Here is a 17,543-nt window from a genome sequence, read left to right on the forward strand (position 1 = left end):
TGAGGCAGTTCCTGCAGCACTGCCGTTTCAGTCCAGCCTGATTTCTCTCCATGCACAACTGTAGTGCTATTTGGTAGACAAGGATGATGTTTAGCAAGGCATTAACCCCTCTACTTCAGGAGCCTCATCTAAATTCACAGGGACCACTTCAGGAAGCCCAGACACTCAAGCCTTCCTTTCCTTACACGTTCCTGACAGCAACACCTTCAGTGTCAAAGGCATTTAAAACAACTTCAGTCACCAAGCAATTTTGCAGCAGATCCCACTTCACTGGAAAAAAAAAGTAATTTGTAAAAACACCAAGTAGAACCTGATCCCTCTAGTATATTCCTTCATCCAACTTAAGATGACTGTCACAACAGAGACTACGGAGCACAATCCTGCAAGCACAGGCCTCTTGCTCCTGAGAAAAACAATAAAAAGCCAACTTGAACTAAGTCACTTTATTGGATGGAGGGCAATACACAAAACACAAGAGAAAAGAAGGGTGATATTTGGTACAGAGTATGAGAACTGTTTATCTAGATAGCTGAAGATGCATGCATGGCTGGACAGTAAAATAGAAGTCCCACTGAAACCCCCAGGGTGGCTCTCGGCAAGACTTCAGCTCTCATTGTCACTGTCCCCTAGGGTGTGCTTGTCAAAGAGGTACTCTGCCATGCCATATTTTGGTGCCCCCATCTTCCGCAGGTTGGTCACATGGTCACCCAGCTCTTTGATGGACTTCACCTGTTCATCCAGGTAGTGAGTCTCAATGAAGTCACACAACTGAAAGGGAGACAAAAGAGTTTAAATTTAGGCCTGGACACAGCTTATCCTGCTGAAGCAGCACCTGAAATCCTACCAATCCTCTCTAGGGAAAGGAAAAGGTACAGAGTGACAATTCTAAAGCTGCAGAAGATACCCGAGAGGAAGAAGCCTTTAGTTTTGCTTCAGCAATGCCAGAACAAGAGCCAAGTGTGGCAGGCTTATCTAGGCACACTCGCTCCAGAACCCCACAGTATGCTGTCAGCTCAGAGTCCCCTCTCTTCCTCACTGCAAGAAGCAACAGACAAGTTTCTGAACATATTGAGAAGCCCCCACTGCACAGGACTTGAATTCTGACAGTGAGGATTTCCACCTCTAGAACAGTCAAACTATGTTCTCTCTGAGAAAGCCCCTCTAATTTACACAAGACACTTCCCAGTCTACTGAGATTCAGACACATGCTAATCTCTTCCAGATACTAAGAAGCTTCAATCCAGCCTTGCCAATAACTTCCATCTGTCAAGAAACCTGTATTTTCACTGTATTCTGAAGTGTCAGGGCTTTTAATATTCAGAAGTGACTCCAAAAATCTTATGACAAAGGCCTTGCAGGCATCCACTGGTTTAAAGTCAGAACTCATCCCTCACAGAAACAAGCCTTCTCCGTAGAGCTCAGTACTTTCCTTCTCCCCAAAATGCCATTCACAGGAGTGCTCTCTGTTCACAAGAGCAACAGAAGGGTTTGAACAAAACAATGCACCCACTGTTCTGGCCTCAGCCACCCCAGCACTCTGCCACTGGTCCAGGAAAAAGATGGCAATAACCCTACCAAAGGGCTAAGGTACAGGCTGACACCCAGGCCCTTCCCTCTGGAAAACCTGCACCACTAGTTCACACCCTTTTTTCACCTTGAGGAACAGCAGGGACACACAACTCGCCCCCAAACGCACACAATTAGACACACACAAGCACCCTCATTGCAGAGCAACATTCTCAGCTTCAGCGTCCACTTACGTGTGGGTCATTCTTCTCAGTTGCCAATTTGTGCAGTTCTAACAGTGACTGGTTCACATTCTTCTCCAGGTGGAGGGCACACTCCATTGCAGTCAGGCCATTCTCCCAGTCATCACGGTCTGGCTTCTAGAAGGGGAAAGCACACGATTGTGTTTTCTCTAAGTACCCGCAGACCATTAGGGAGCAAAGTCTTTAAGATCAGTCTCAAAGCCTGTTTAGACCAAGTTCAGGCATTTCGGTATCTTCAAAAGCTTGGCACATGCAGAGCACACTCTGAACAGAACTGAGCGCATGCTTCAAGTCCCAGACCTGCCCCTATTCCCCAGGTTCTCCTCATGTTATGTTCTCTGAGCTCTTGTAGGCAAGACAGCTACTAGAGCTACTTTCTTCCCCCTCCTGATATAACCTACGGCTCAAACATCTGCCTATAAGCAGGCAATGAGCATCATCTCAGAAATGAAGCAGTTATGACACCAGTCCAGGCAAGTCCAGTCTTCAGCTCCAACTGCCTAGTCTAGAGCCTGGTGTTTACAAGTACTCAGACTTTCTAGTAAGCCAGGGAATTCTTCTCAAGTGCCCATCACTTCCATTGGTTGCTGTTTTCCCCATGAAGAGGCGTCTTGCATTAAACTGGCCCTACGACATTGCTTACTTTCTGCTGTTCCAGATAATGTTAATTTAACTGATTTCAAGAAAACAATGCTATGAAGTCTTGCAGTGAGCCATAACAAGCAATTGGGAACTTGAGACTTCATGTTCCCATGGCAAGCAAGTTCTCTACAAAACAGTGTAGAGAACACCCTTGCCATTAAATTTAAGGTAGATGAATCAGTTGTGTTCTAGTTACCACAGCAAACCACCTAGGGCTAGGCATCTTCTTACACAGGAAGCACTTTTTATTAGTCAAATTACTACACATCTCTAGATTTTTGGGCTGAGTGCCACGCACAGATCACAGCCATGCGGTATATGCTTATGTAATGTCAGCTGCTGCTCCTTCCAGGAGAGGACCCAGAGGAAAATTCATCCCCCTCCAGTCTGGAGAGAGACCCCAAGTCTAGTGCTGCATGAGACTAGGGCAACCCATAGCTCCCCTCCTCACCTTGATGTCCTGCAAGAAGATGCGTCCACCTCTCTGATTCTGTAGTTTCATCAGTTTCTCAGCATGCTCACGTTCCTCATGGGACTGATGCAGGAAATACTTGGCAAAGTTTTTCAGAGCCACGTCATCCCGGTCAAAATAGTAGGACTGAAAAATAAGAATTCATATGTTCAAAACCCCAAGCCTCTCACTCCAGCCACCGCACAAAGCCAAGTCCATACTGTGACTTCAGATGTGTCTCTGATCACACCTACTTCAAGATGGCTGGAGTCCAAGATAAGGCAACAGCAAGGCAATGTGGCAAAATTCTTCCCTTAGTCAGATTTTCCTAACTAGGATTAAATTTTAACCTATATCCCTACCATGAACACCAGGGACACAAATAAATGGTATTTGTGGTTCAGTTCTGAAGATACAAAACAAACCCCACAAAATTACCCGTTTTCGAGAAGGAGAAACCTTCCCTGCTCCCTTTGTTTGCTCGAGTTGTTTACAATGATCTCAAGTCAAGGTTCTGACTTGCAACACCACTTAAGGATGGCCAAGAACTCTAAGGCACTTCTGCAATAAAGCTAACTTGCTTCCCCAGGCTTATCAGGGATTAGATTAAGTAGTACACTTTCTACTTTTGGGGAAAAAAGTTAGTATCACATTAAAAAGACAAAAGCTTAAATGAACTAAAATATATATTCAACAGCAAACACAAGATCATCTTTCTTGAAAGCTGAAAAAACTGTAACAGCAGTTAGAAGCCACCACACAGCTTGTTTGTTCTTTGGTCAGAGCCATTAGGCAGGATTCAAAGGAAATCTTTGTATCCACTGTCAGTTATTTACCAGAAAAACTACTACAGAATTCTCTGCTCTTAAACCAGTGGCTTGGAGGTTCAAGGCAAGACACTGGTGCTTGTGTGCCACTATCATCCACCAACATAATTACATTCAGCTCGTAGCTGAGGTTCAGACCGTCACAGTAATGCAGAAGCAAGCTGTAAAGTTCCACACCTACATGCCACAACATACTACAGTGTCACTAGAAAGTCTCAGGTTACCTGCACGTCTAAAGGACCACGACTGCTGCACAAAGGTCAGAGCTGCTGTTTGGACCAAAGTTATTCATCTCAGCTATAGCTAAAAAGGGAGTCTCATGCTAAGGGAGACACGCAAGCACAGTGCCAAGGAAACCACAGATTCCTACCAATTCACTTCAAAAACTATGAACGAAAAACCTTGCCTCATAGTCAAAAACGCCTGTGGGAAAGGTGCCAATCGCTTCGTTAGCCAACTCCTGCTATCCAGCCCAGCCCCAAGGGCAGAGCCGCTTGGAAGCTGCTGAGCTGTGCTGATAACAAGTCCGCCAAGGGCAACGGACAAAGAGCGGTAACTGAAGTTCGCCACCGAGATAAAGGCCTCACCTACAGAAAACAAGCGGCCGCCCCACCCCCTGGGGAAGGCCGAGAACGCCTCAAAAGCGGGGGGGGGGGGGGGGGGGGGGGGGGGGGGGGCGGCGGAGGAGGAAGAGGAGAAGGGGCGCGGCTGCGCCCGCAGGCACCGCCCGGCACTCGGGAACCCCCCGCAAGCCGGTCAGGTAGTTTGGGCAGCGTGCGCGGAAAGCCCAGACTGGTCCATTGTGCAGAGCCCGGGCAGCGCCGGCACACTCCCCACTCGGTGGGGAGCACCCGGGACAAGCAGCCCCGTCTACGCATTTAGTCCTTGCAAGATCCTTGCTCATACCGCTACCCCACCCCCTCCTCAAGCCCCCATACCTTCCCTTCCCCTTCCTCCGGAAGGCCTCACACAGAAGGTGGGACGCTTCTTCCCCCTCCCCGGCAGGGCCCAAACCCCTCTCAGGGGAAAAGCCTCAGCGGGTGGGCCCGCCTCCTCCCCTAAGGTGGCCTAACCCCCCTGCCCCTACCTGAACACAAGCGTTCCCGTGTAGGCCCGAAGCGCGCCCTCCCGCCTTTATCCCCACACACAGGCCTCACACCGCACAAGCCCAAGAGCAGGCCCCCCCCCACCCCGTTTTATCCCCACAACAAGCCTCACACTGGACAAACCCAACAGCAGCCCCCACCCCGCTGGCGCTTTATCCCCACACACAGGCCTCACGCCGGGCAAGCCCACCCCCCTCCCTCGCTTTATCCCCACACACAGCCCTCACGCCGGGACAAATCGAGGAGCAGACCCCATCCCCCGCCGAGGTGCTCACCATGCTGAGGTACACGTAGGAGGCGTAGAGCTCCAGGTTGATCTGGCGGTTGATGGCGGCTTCGCAGTCCTGGTGGTAGTTCTGGCGCACCTGGGAAGGGGGCGCTGCCATGGCGCTGCCTTAAGAGATGAGTCGGTAGGTACGAAAGGTTTGTGGTAGCGGTGGGGGCGGCGGGCCCGAGCGCGGCCGGTTCCGTCCAAGCACTGTTGACGCAGGAACCCGCTCCGCTCCGCCTCGCCGATGCGCTCTGACCGGCGGCTGCCCCGCGCCGCCCCTTTTATAGTGCCGCAGCGCCAAACGCGCGCCGCCCCGCCCCCTGACGCGCGAGCGCCGAAGGGGCGGAGCTTCCGCGCGCTTACTGCAAACCCAGCGTGACTCAGCACCTCCCCCGGCGGCGCGCGCCGCGCCCCGCCCACCCCCTTCCCACAGCGCCGGGCTGGCGGCGGCCTCCACCGCGGCCGCCGGTCAAGGCTGCCTGAGGGGCCCTGTAACCCCCCGCCTCCCACCCCAAAACTGACAAAACTCCCCCGCCCAGGCTTAGCCGACCCCAGTCCCAGCCTAAACGTGGAGGTCAGGGGCGTCTCTCTGCCATTGCGGGGGGCTCCCGACCCCACAGAGAGGGAGCAGGCCTGGGGCGGAGGCGCAGAGACCAAAGCACTGTGGGCACCAAGATGTGTTTGTTCAACGAAAAACAGCGTAGAGCTTTAAAACCTGAAACATTCGAGCTTAATTAAGCCAGGGTTAGGAAGGAAGGAATTCATGCTGTGGTGGATGGGGTTTTTTCCCCTTTCCCTTACTCTGAAAGTGGGAATGGGGACTGGAAACCAGTATAAAAGCTCAGCTGCGTGTCAGTGACAGCTGCCGGCTCTGATTTGCCAGAGTCTCTCTCAGCGCTGAGGCCTGGTGAGTTTTCAGACTTCAGTGACCTGCCCCTCCTTTGGATACTGCCTCAAAAACGCTCCTCAGAAACAATTAAATAAAGGTGAAAATCCTTGGTTACCCTCATGAGCCAACCAGAAGCGGACAAACAGCTGAACAGTACCATCACTCAGCAAAGTTGCTCCCAGTTATCAACAGGCACCTGCAGCAATGGCTCTTGGTTTGCCAAGGACCTGGGGAAGGAAACACACTGGATGTTAGCACCAGTCACAACTAAAGGCACCTACACAAGAAAACTGGTGAGAAACTAACATTTCTTGCCCTCAGATATTCAATTTGCTTGATGGTGAGATTTAGGATAGGAGCCTATAGTCAGTTCAAACATAATGCCAAATAATAAAGAACTAATTGAGAAATCAAAGGTCAAATAGGAAAAAACAAGCCTTCTGATAATGAGATGATGATTTCAGCCGCTTTTAGTACTACCATACTCATTCAGTTTGTGTCGTCATTTATTTTCAGTAAACACTGGATTTGTTTACTTTCTGGTTTCTGAAATTTTAATCAGATGATAAATGCAACCTTGAGGGCTGAAAACATCCTACTTAAACTGAGATCATCCTGTAACACCGGGCTCCCAAAAACTTGGCTTTTACTAAGCCAATGTTAATGTTGAAATTCATCAGAAATATTACAAGTTACTGAGCCTGTAAACTCAGATTAAATCAATTTTCCTCTAACCAGTTCTTTCTACAGAATTTTATTTGGTCTTTGAACTTTCCCGGTAAGGTGTGATTTCCCACGCATGACCACACAGCTCTTTCTGTGCATAAAGGGCAGCGCAAGGCTTATGTCAGCACAATGGCACTTTCTGAGGTGCCCTGAATGCCTGAAGGAAACAGGCAGTCTACAGCTTCCTTTGTTTTACTGTTTTCTGTTGCTTCTGTCGGTTAACTATCAGAAGTAATTAAGATCCATAAGTTAACGTGGGTCATACCTATCGCTTCAGCAGGCTGCCAGGTACATTTGAAATCTCACGTTCTCCTCCCACACAAATGCTTATGTAAAAAAAAAAAAAAAGTTGTACCTGCTGGGCAGACTTGCATTAATGTTTTATACTGTAGGATTTTCACCAGCTTGCAGGTACCTCAAACAAACGTGGCTGAAGAGGCTTACCAAAAGTTAGGAGTTGTCTTCCTGAAGCACAGACTCATGTATAACTTGACAGTCTATATTGGCAGTTCATCGCAGAGTATGTTTCAGTATTCCAAAAGAGTAACCTTGAACCTACAAAACACTAAACCATTTATGTTTGCTGTTTGTGTTCTCTTTTCACCTAATCTTTTTGCCTCTGACTGAGAAAGGCACACTTGGAACTATGTGAAGAAAGTTGTTGCTGTTTATTTTTTCCAATCCTCATGACATTGTTCCATGAAAAGGCTGTGCAACCGCACAGTCTGCAAGCAACTGAGCACAACGTCCATTAATAACAGCAATATTTCCTCTATAGTTTGAACAGTCTGTGCCACTCATGATTAAATGTCAGTAAGATTAGGAAAGTCCTATTATTCTGCTTTCTAGATCAAGTGCAAGTTGCACAATACACTTTGATGACAGCAGAGTTACGTGGCCAGTATAGGACACACTGGATCATGCAGCCATGGGCCATGATATCCTGGTGACCAACATGAAGAGTGTCCCCCACTCTGGTCTTCCAAGAATTTAGGTTCAGCTACACCCAGGCCTTTTCTGTTGATTGTGAACTGGCTCTCTCAAACTACTGTCACATCGTGTTTTAATTTCGACTTTATTTCATACTATTTTCCTATGGCTTGGGTTAAGCCTTCTTTTATCTTGTGCCTTTCTTCCTGAAGAATGCATTTACAAGCATTCTTGGGAAGAAGCCTGCTAAAAGCATTACCATACTCAGGCCAGACTTCCCATCAAATGACATTCACATTCAGTAATTGCAAGCTCATTTTTTTACATCTGACAATGCTTCAGACACTTCTTTCTATCATATTATTTTCAGCAGTTATTAGTTAATTGCACACCTGACAATTATTCATGAAACTATTGGAATTAGAGGGGGGATCCTCACCTTTCTCATTCAAATCCAAGAGATTAAAGATGTTGGTGTATGCAGGAAAAAGAGCCTGGTAATGCAAATTACTTTTTTTCAGTACACTCTTACACACCAGCACCACAGCTACCCAGGGACTGATCCACCCTCTCAGCAGAGCGCATGTGCAGCATTACTTTGAATTTCTGTCAGCTCTCAGCTGCTTCGTTGGCCTGAAGAAGAGGCATGCTTCATGCTGCCCACAGGCAAAAGTCAATGTATTGTCTGCCTACACAAGCTTCAAATTGTTGAAGACAATCTCTGTTTTCCCTTGGACAAGATCCCATCAGAAACAATGGAGCAAGCTCTCTTGTTTACAGCTTAGATATTATACACAGAGCACAGACCCGAATATCAGCCAATTCAGGGACAGTAGTGCTTAGTTTGCTCATATGACAGCTGGAGAGGACAATTTAAGTGTGAAAAAATAATCAGAGCTTCTTCGGTGAAGGTTTCCAGATATATACAGAAGATGATTAAGTCAGAGAACTGGTGGACAGTGGTCAAGATATACCTAGGTGCAGAAAAATCCACCTCAGAGTATCGGCAGAGTGGCACACGTCGTGTGCGTGTGCACACGCGCGTGCGTCTCTCTCTCTGTCTGGGCCAAGGGTAAATAGCTGCTAGTTTTGGAGCCCGGAGAAGGGTTTTAAGAGGGCAAGACACATGGTTACAGCAAATTTGCGCAGACAGGGCCGTGCATGGCACCATGCGGCAAGAGCATTTGATGTTGGCAACAACTTTGCATAAAGGCCTAGGGCAGTGGCTCTCAACCCTGGGGGGCCATGATGTAGTCACAGGGGGTCTGCAAAGGCTTAAAGCAGGGATGGGGAACGTCCAGCCTGGAAACAGTTGGTCTGGCCCACAGCAAGCACTGTGCCTCCTTTTCCCACAGCCCCCTCCCCTCAATGCTCCTCTCATAATGAAGCCCTTCCCCATGCCTGCTCTAGTATATTCAGTGCTAGTATGGTTGGTGGGACCCACTTTAACTAGGCAGTTTTTCTCTTAAAGACATTTTCTTAACCCAACGGCCCTTATTAGGGCCACAATGGGGCTGAAGTCTGTTCCTCCAAGTGGTGGCCCTGGACCCATAAACAAAAATACATGGTGACTGAATACAGACAAACAAGGGGGGAGGTAACAAGAATTGTAAAAAGTTTTCATCAAATCTTAATGTAAAAATTGGCATCAAATTTGGAATTAGCGTGTTAAAATACCATAAAATGGGCCATCTGAGCAAGAGTGTTGATGCTGTTATTTTAAATTCATATGGAATCATTGCAATAAAGATATTATAATAGGAGTGTGTGCATTAACAGATTAACTTCCCTTCTCTCCAAATTTGAAGACCCTTCATGAGAAAATTGAAATACATATTTGATGCAGTCTACTGCTTTAAATCTTGAATTAAGTCTTGGTGGTCCACAGCCACAAAAGGTATTTAAAGGGGGTCTGTGGTGGAGGAAACCGGTTGAGAACCCCTGGCCTAGGGTATGGTATTAAAAAAAGGGAAAGTTTCCATGACTCTTAGACCCGTTTTAATATCATTCATACTTCCCCTGTGCCCTTCTTGTGCATGATCATTCCAAATGATGGGAGTGATCTTAGTGCAGATTGAAAACATGACTTTTAGACAGATACTGGACAATATTTGCATCAAGTAAATTCTGAGCTTGTAAAAACAGAAGCCAGATTTTTGCTGATACAGTTCCTGAACACAAACTTAGCATGTGATTTAGGCATCCAGCTAGACCTTCAACGAGAGGGCTTCACTGGTGCGAGCAGAGAGCTCACTGTAGTTGGACAAGCCAGAATGTTCAGGAATGCACAAAGTTTCATTTATCATCTGCAGAAATGGTTCCCCTCTAGCTTTAAAATGCTTGCTTTTTGCCATGCTAGTTTAACGGCTAGAATAATAACAGATCTGAGTTAAAAAGCAACAACTGTTCCAAATCCAGTGAACAAGACAGAGCTGAATATGCCTCGAATATGTCATCAACAAAAATACAGTAACCTTTTTTCAAAGCTCAAAGTCCTGTAAATAAGATAAACTGTGCATCCAGTCAAATATTTGTTATGGAGCACTTCCATTCCGCCCACAAACTTCAGTGTATATTCAGCTCACAGACTTTATGTAAACACAAAAGCAACCCTAAACTTGGCTCCAAGGTTGATCACATGTCTGGAAATTTGACACTAATCTCAACTGTAAGTTTGGAAAGCCGTTTACTAAAAACATCTGGGATCCACTTGTTCTGTAAGATATCCTAAAAATGGCATCGCCAGTAACTGCAAACTTCTCCTCTAGTTCCTCGGGCAAAACACTGTGCACATTTTTCAGTCATTTCTTTTAGGAGCCCAAATTTCTACATGTGGAAAACTCAGGTTTTAGGCAACAGGTTTTCACTGAGTACTTACGACACAGAATACAAATAACTGGGTTACGCAGAACTGCTAGTTCCTGGAAACACAGTCCTAAACCAGAAAGACAAAGGATATTTGAAGTTATTCTGGGAAATTCACTTAGGAGATGATTGAACACAAAGCTGTTCTGCTATAGGAAAGAAATCCCAAAGACAAAATAATCTGTAACAGTCTGTACTACAGGATTTTGTAGACAAGTAATGTAAGACCCATTTTAGACAGATAAAGATTTTCTAAGTTGTGTTACAGTTTTTTTCTCTCTTGGAACATTTTTGCACAGTCAGTCTAAGCGAAATGCTGCAGATCATAATTCTCGAATTTGTTCAGAATACCCTTTTAATTTATTTTTCCTTATTTGACATGCCTCTAAAAATGTGCTCAGAGGCAAGTGAGGCAGAACAATGTTAATTATACAGTAATTCTGACTGCCTGGCAGGGCCAGAAGCAGAATTTGGTGAATTTACTAGCTTTACACCTAATTTCAAGACCGACTCCACTATCTGTGCCTGAAAAGCTGTAGCTCTGATCTCAGTGACAGTCTGTGCACTAAGTGGACATACTGTAGCTTTCACAAGACAGATTTGCCAAGTTGCAAAAGCCACAATTAGTTTAATGTTGACATTCCACCACAGGCCACAATCCACAGCATTTGCTATTCTGTCATCATCCTCTTGTAGTGTGATTTACCTTTTTACCCTCTCAGATTTACAAAGTCTTAAAAACAAGGAGGTGGGAGGGTAGTTATCATTACCATTCCCTGTTTTTGTTGAACTTTTTTCCTCAAATACTGAAAAGCTGGGGAGAAAAAGTGCTTGCAAACAGAACCACCCAGCTAAAGTCAACAACCATAGGGAAATTTCTCAATACACCAGAAATCACCTCCTTCTTATCGTGAATTCCCCTGCAAAACACTGGTAAGCATTCAAGCCTTCATGAATGATCAGGCAGCTTTCACTGTGAGCAGGATACACAGGTGAAATGTCATTTTTTAAAGATAAGGTTTCATTTAGGAATCTATCAAAGCGACAAACTTTAAACAGACCTCTATTGCCTCTATCCCTCAGGCTGCCAGCGGAGGCCATCAGTTAACTTTGTGAGGATGCACAAGAGCGTGTTTTGGACACACACGCTGGAGCTGGCACGCTCACAGCACTACACCCGGCCCCATGGGCAACACAGGGAGCCCACACGCTCCCAGCACGGTGCCGTAGCACAGTAGGGTTATCAAGCCGCGATTAGTGGTGGCATTGCAGCGGGTCAGCGAGAGACAGAGGCTGGTGGGGGAAGCAAGGCAGCAGTACAGATCTGAAGTGGAGCCCTGAAGCTCTTTCAGAGCTTCCCTATCCCATGACTGTGCCCATAAACCAGGCTATCCATCTGCCAATGCATACTCATATTTCTAATTATTGCTCAACCCCCAGATGCCATTTTGACAGTTTGTGTAGCATCAAGTTTGAACAGACATTATACAGCATTAAGCCTTCCAGAGTAGGTGGTGTTTGCTTTTATATTTAGCCACCCAAAAAGGTGCAGGCGGACAAATGCTGTCAAGCATGATGAGAAGAAACAAGCTTTTACAGGGAACTGGCAGTTAAACACCAGCTTAAAGAACATGCACCAGCCCGATAAACCACCAGCTCCACCACAAAAACAAGCGACAGCCCATGTCACGATCTCTCTGAGGCAGGACACACTGATGGCGGGGGTGGCACCTCCAAACTGCTGCTGTTGAGCAGGTCTCTCCAGGAGCTCATTTATTTCATGGTTTCTTTAGAGGAAGTGAAGAGATTAGATCATTTTAGTGGCTTAGAAGAACTGGAGGGATTTTCTCTGTAGAGGTGAGGCCATAGGTTGGTGAGGGCAAGTAGAAAGCAGAGAGAGTTTTCTGAGAGTCTGTGGGAAAAGCTGGTTCCTGCTATGCTGTAAAGGGACATGAAAACACCCATGTGGTTTATGCAGCTGTGATGCAGGCACAACTCCGTGGGCTCCGCACATGCACACCCACTTGCACACCTCTTCTGCTGGGTGCAATTTCCTCCTAAGCCACGTCCAGCCCCTCGCCAGCAGCATAAAAATATTTAAAAGCAGTTCAAGGGGCTCAAGTTGGATCCGCTGCTACGTGTGCCCCCTGCAAAGCAGCCAGTGTTAAAGTGCAGAGTATTTGCTCCTGCAAAGTGATCTCTGGATGAGCTGGACACAGTTCCTTCCACAAGCCGTCAGTGGCTGGTGGGGAAGTGATCCACTGCTGCTTTCCCTGTGCCGTAACGCTTCTGCCCCACATACTGAACAAACTGGGAGAGCCAAGACCTTAGAACCTGGTTTTCCCTTTCCAAATTTCTTCTATCACAGCATTTGTGGGGGAAAGAAAAAAAAAAAAAGCTGTGAAACTGGACAGAGAGAAATAAGGGCAAGACCCGACCTTGATACTAATACATAGGATCAGATATGAGGACCGTGTGTAAGTCGTTGTCTTCAACTCAGCAGATGTTGGACCATGCCCACAGATAGCAACATTTCAGCAACCACTAAAACAGTTACAGAACAGGCCACCTGCTTCATGCAGTCAGCTAGATAACACGGAAGGGCAGCTACAGTACGACGCACTGCTACAGAAAGGAGTATACAAACTCCTCAGCAATCACCCCTGCCTATTTCAGACTGTAGCAGATGCTCTGCTGAACAGACTAAGGAGAATCATTAAACCCAGGCAGACCACTAGCCTCTTAAACCTTGGCCATCAGCTGATGTTGCCCTGTGGTTTGGGTCAGCATGCTGGAAAGATACTCCCACTAAAAGGTGTCATTATCAGTCTCATCCACGAGGCTCTCACACTTTTCTAGGATAGCAGCCAGCTTCATTTCAGGTTTAAGACAACCAGAAGAATGCTCTGCCTGGCCTAAGGAATCAGTCCCTCCCCTCAGTTGCTCTACGTTATGAGTAGACTTGCTCAGTCATGCATGGCCACGCTGCCCAAAACCTGTCTAAATAGGCAGTGATGACCAAGACTGAAACCAGTTAAATCAGGAACCTTCTAGTCAGACAAGAAAAAAAAAAAAAAAGATTTCCGCTCCAGACTTATTTAGCACAGCCTGGACTCCTTGCCTTTTGTTTGATGCTCTTGGTTGCTTCTGAAAGCCACCGTGAAGGGACACAACCCACAGGACAGCAGCAGGCTGGGAGTAAAGCTACACCATGCATCTGGAACATTCACACAACTTGAGGCTGTCAAAAAGGGGAGACTGCATTCCTTACACACACACACAAACATACACACACCTTAGCTGCCTCTTTTCCCTGTCTTCAGCCACCCTGTCTACCCCCATACTAGCTTCAGTGTTCATCAGGGTCTCTACAGGCCAGTTCAGCTCATGAATAGCCAAAAACTGAAGAAGAAAAATCAACCATTTTTGGCCAGTTTCTAGGGTTGGCTTGGCCAATGGAGGGATCTAACAAGCTCCAGAGTCAGGTGCAGGGTGGGAGGGCAGCAGGTTGCTCGATCAGCTCAAGCATTCAGGTTATGCCTTCATGCTGAGATGGACGAGGAGTGCTGGCCAAGCTCCACAGCAATGAGAAGCAGAAGTTGGGGGGGAGACAGAAATTAATTGCTTCATATGCCACAGTCAGATCCCTGAGAGCTAGTATACACCCCTTCTGAAAGCGGAGGGCGCTTCCTCACACCTGCTGTGGCCAAGACACTTGTTCCCAAAACTGCATGGGCTAAAAATCCTGTCCCTAATTTGGTCTATGTAGCTTCCTGTTTAGACAAGCCCTCTGAATTTCTGCTGCCTGTCGTGATCCCACCAGAACACCTCCGCAAAAGAAACTAAAGTTTCCAGTGTGTGTGTGCAAGCCAAGAGAGAAAAAAAAGCAACAACAAAACGGGAGGCAACCACAGCCTTGCTCACAGGGATCAGTCGGTGCAGGTCTGCGATACACTCCGATGGCAGCGGAGCACAGCACGCACTGTGGTACCCAGGTTAGAACCTTCAGTGTTGCAGGGGACATGGAGATGAGACACACCGAGGAGACAGCTCACAGAGAGCCGTTCCTCAAGTGGGGACTCATGCTGAAACTGCAAAGACTGAACACCTAGAATCTGGCCAAGATGCCAGGACACTAAGAAGCAGTGAAGATGTTTAATCAGGCCCAAAAGGGAAGCGGCTGTAGTGGGTTCTCTTACAAAGCCCTTCTCCAGTCAGGAGGTGCAGATTGAGCAACAGGCTGACATCAGCCAAAATAACAGGATGGTGAAGGGAGTGGCTCAGATGCTAAACCATGCGGATGGTACTTAGGTCACCATGTAAAACATAATTTCTGATTGGGAAGAAAAATAAGCCAGAATTGCAGCATTGTTACTTAATCCGGGAAACTTTGTCAGTAAAGTTCAGCTGTATGAACTGGCTCAGCATGACCACGCAAAAAAGCTACCAGCCTTTTACTGGAATTCATAAGCGACTGCATCCCTGGCCACAGCAAGGCTTAACTAGCAGTGGAGGCTGCCTCATATAGGCAATTCGGATTTCTTTCCCTGCCCTTACAGCCTCAGAGCTGCCCTGGAGAAGATGCTGTGTCAAGTCCAGGTTCTCACCCAGCGAGGAGTATGCACCCCAGGCCTGGCTCACTCATTATCCTGAGCGCCTCACTTGCAGAAGCAAGGGGCGAACAGATTTGCTATCAAACCTCGTGATTATTTAACCCCCACCCTTATCACACACCTCTCTGATCAGTCAGTTCAGATCCGCAGACAAGGAAAAGGCTGCCTCACTGCCCTGTTAAAAAAAAATTTCGGATTTAAGATACCCCATGAGCCAGAATATACTTTGCCAGCAGTTATGACTGGTCTAAACAGTAGACAAGTGGTATTTGCTGATCCTGCTGTTGAGCCATAGAGTAGCATTAGGGCAGCACACGAGTCCCTACAAAACATCTCCACCATTACTCTAGCTTCTTTATTTGCCTAGAAGCTCACTTGTTAAGAAAAGCCTGTGTTTACTCTCTGCATTCTTCATCTTTTCATATACTTTGGAATCACTAGGGTCTACCTCCTTCCTTATAAATGTGAACATTTCAAGTTGAACAGGGTGGACCACGTTTTTCAGCCTAGTGAAGGAAAGAACATCCACTTCCAGTGTTTTCTACTGAAAACCCTTCTCCTTTGCATCGTCAGCTTAGACCTGCTTGGAAGGCCCTGTGTCATCACAAACCTCCTCAGGTGGGAAGCGTTCAACACCTCCTTGCTCTACTCCAGAGGCCAGAAAAGCAGCTCGCTCCAGAAGTGGCTCAGTACAGGAGTACTTCCTGAACTACTTCAACCTAATCTGGCCCACAGTCACATCACAGTAACACAACCACACAGAGGCCTACGATAACAAAGTGGAAAAGCTAGGAACATGGCTGGAAATTGAAGAGACTGGAAAGGAGGAGGGAAAGGGACTGAGAATCTGCCTGTTTCTACAGCCACATCCAGCATAAGAAACACCAGTGCATGGAGAGACTGAGAAATGGGAAGAGAAAGTGACACCGTCATTACATTAGATCAACTGGAAACTTTCTCTTCTTGTACTACACCCTCCAGAAGTCCCTTCTTCCAGAAACAATTGGTAGGAGACAGTTCTATTCCTTTCCCCATATCACCCCCAACCATAATCTGACAGACCTCTTTTTGTTTCAGTTTCTGCTTTCCTCTTAGATGGGAGTATCAGGATTGAGCAACAGCACCTACAAAAGCAACCAAACCCTAAGGGCTAGGAGTCAGACAGAATCTCTTCTTGACCAGCACATGGCCTTTATTCATTTTCCTTCTTGAGAACGAGATAGGATTTCATTTTCAGGCACCGTGTTTTGTCTGATGTCTGCAGCAACCCAACTAAGAAAGGCACTATTCATTGTCCAGGAGAAAATTTTATTTTCACCTTCAAAAACTAGTGGATTGTCCTTGTGTTATACCACAAGTCAGAGGATGTGCGAAAGGTTACAGCACTTAGCTTTAATTTCAGAGTTCAGTTGTCCTGCGAAGAATGCTGCCCTTCACAACACTTTCTAGGAAGATTGCAGAAACTTTGTAAACACTCCTGTCTTACAGCACCAGGATAACAGTCAAAAACTAACACACTAATAAGTTGGTCACAACTCCCAACACGCCGCCTACTCCCATTTCAACTCCTTCCCCCCAGAACACAGAGGTTGAATAAAATTTGAGGAAGTACAACAGAAAGCTGCCCTCTGCCAGTGGTGCCTTCCAGTATCATTACCATTTGCATAGCTAACACACCTGCCTAATCCTGTCATTGTAAAGCAAGAAAGCTCATTTTCCTATAAGTACTTTCCACTCTGTTGGTCTTCATATACATTAGCTCTGCTTCCTCAAGCTGTACAACTGTGTCATAACTCATCTGAGTCTTCTTTCCCTTAGCAGAACCAATCTGAGTGACACTTCCACCTCATCTGTCTGCCTAAGGTTGCCTGTAATATCCGTGCATCTCTCTGCTCTCAGACATCCGCCAGCCTGTGACCCAGAGCTCCTCCAGCTCACCATGACCTCAGCTTGCCATTCCAGCAAGCAAGTCACCGAGCAAACACTCAGCTGTTAGGACCAGGTGGCCACATCAGTAGTCATACGAGCTTCAGGCCTCTGGTGTCTGTGTCTGTGCAGCTCCGGGGAGGAAGGAAACAACGGTAAACAAGAGTGGCAGGCACTGGACTGCCCTTCCCCTCCTGCCAGCCCTGCTGCTCACCCACTCACCCCCGTGAGCAGCAGAGACGTGTGAATCAGAAGCCAGCACTCACCCCACAGGCACCCCCCACCCAACAGGGCCGGGGGTGAGAGGGGCCAGGCCGGCCATTCGAGGCAAGGGAACCACCACGGCATCTGGCCCCGTCACCAGCCCAGCCACCAGGTCCGGCACGGCACGGCATGGCCTCCCTCCAGGACACAGCAGGGTAGCTCGGACCAGGCCTGGATCCCGGGACGGAGCTTCATCGCCGTGGAGGCGGGGGCCGCGGTGAGACCTGGCCGGGCCGGTGAAGGCGGTGAGGGGCCTGCGCCCAA

General features: G+C 47.3%; 1 protein-coding gene and 1 long non-coding RNA gene across 5 annotated transcripts; both read right to left on the bottom strand.

Moving 5' to 3' along the window:
• Positions 1–428: 428 nt before the first annotated feature.
• Positions 429–5,330, bottom strand: FTH1 (ferritin heavy chain 1). Its single transcript, XM_074884378.1, has 4 exons — positions 5,071–5,330; positions 2,863–3,009; positions 1,761–1,886; positions 429–768 (listed from the first exon to the last, which is right to left on the bottom strand). The coding sequence occupies exons 1-4, from the start codon at positions 5,179–5,181 to the stop codon at positions 604–606; spliced, it is 549 nt and encodes a 182-aa protein (XP_074740479.1). The 5' UTR covers positions 5,182–5,330; the 3' UTR covers positions 429–603.
• A 412-nt stretch (positions 5,331–5,742) lies between these two features.
• Positions 5,743–17,543, bottom strand: LOC141950035 (uncharacterized). Of its 4 annotated transcripts, XR_012630909.1 has the most exons (5): positions 17,282–17,543; positions 15,211–15,264; positions 7,126–10,546; positions 6,262–7,007; positions 5,743–6,182 (listed from the first exon to the last, which is right to left on the bottom strand). It is a non-coding gene; the product is annotated as an uncharacterized LOC141950035 (long non-coding RNA). The 4 variants fall into 4 exon arrangements; XR_012630911.1 differs by lacking the exon at positions 15,211–15,264 and having other exon boundaries at positions 6,947–7,007; XR_012630908.1 differs by lacking the exon at positions 15,211–15,264.

This window comes from Strix uralensis, chromosome 15 (assembly GCF_047716275.1).
Source record: "Strix uralensis isolate ZFMK-TIS-50842 chromosome 15, bStrUra1, whole genome shotgun sequence".
Lineage (NCBI taxonomy): Eukaryota > Metazoa > Chordata > Aves > Strigiformes > Strigidae > Strix > Strix uralensis.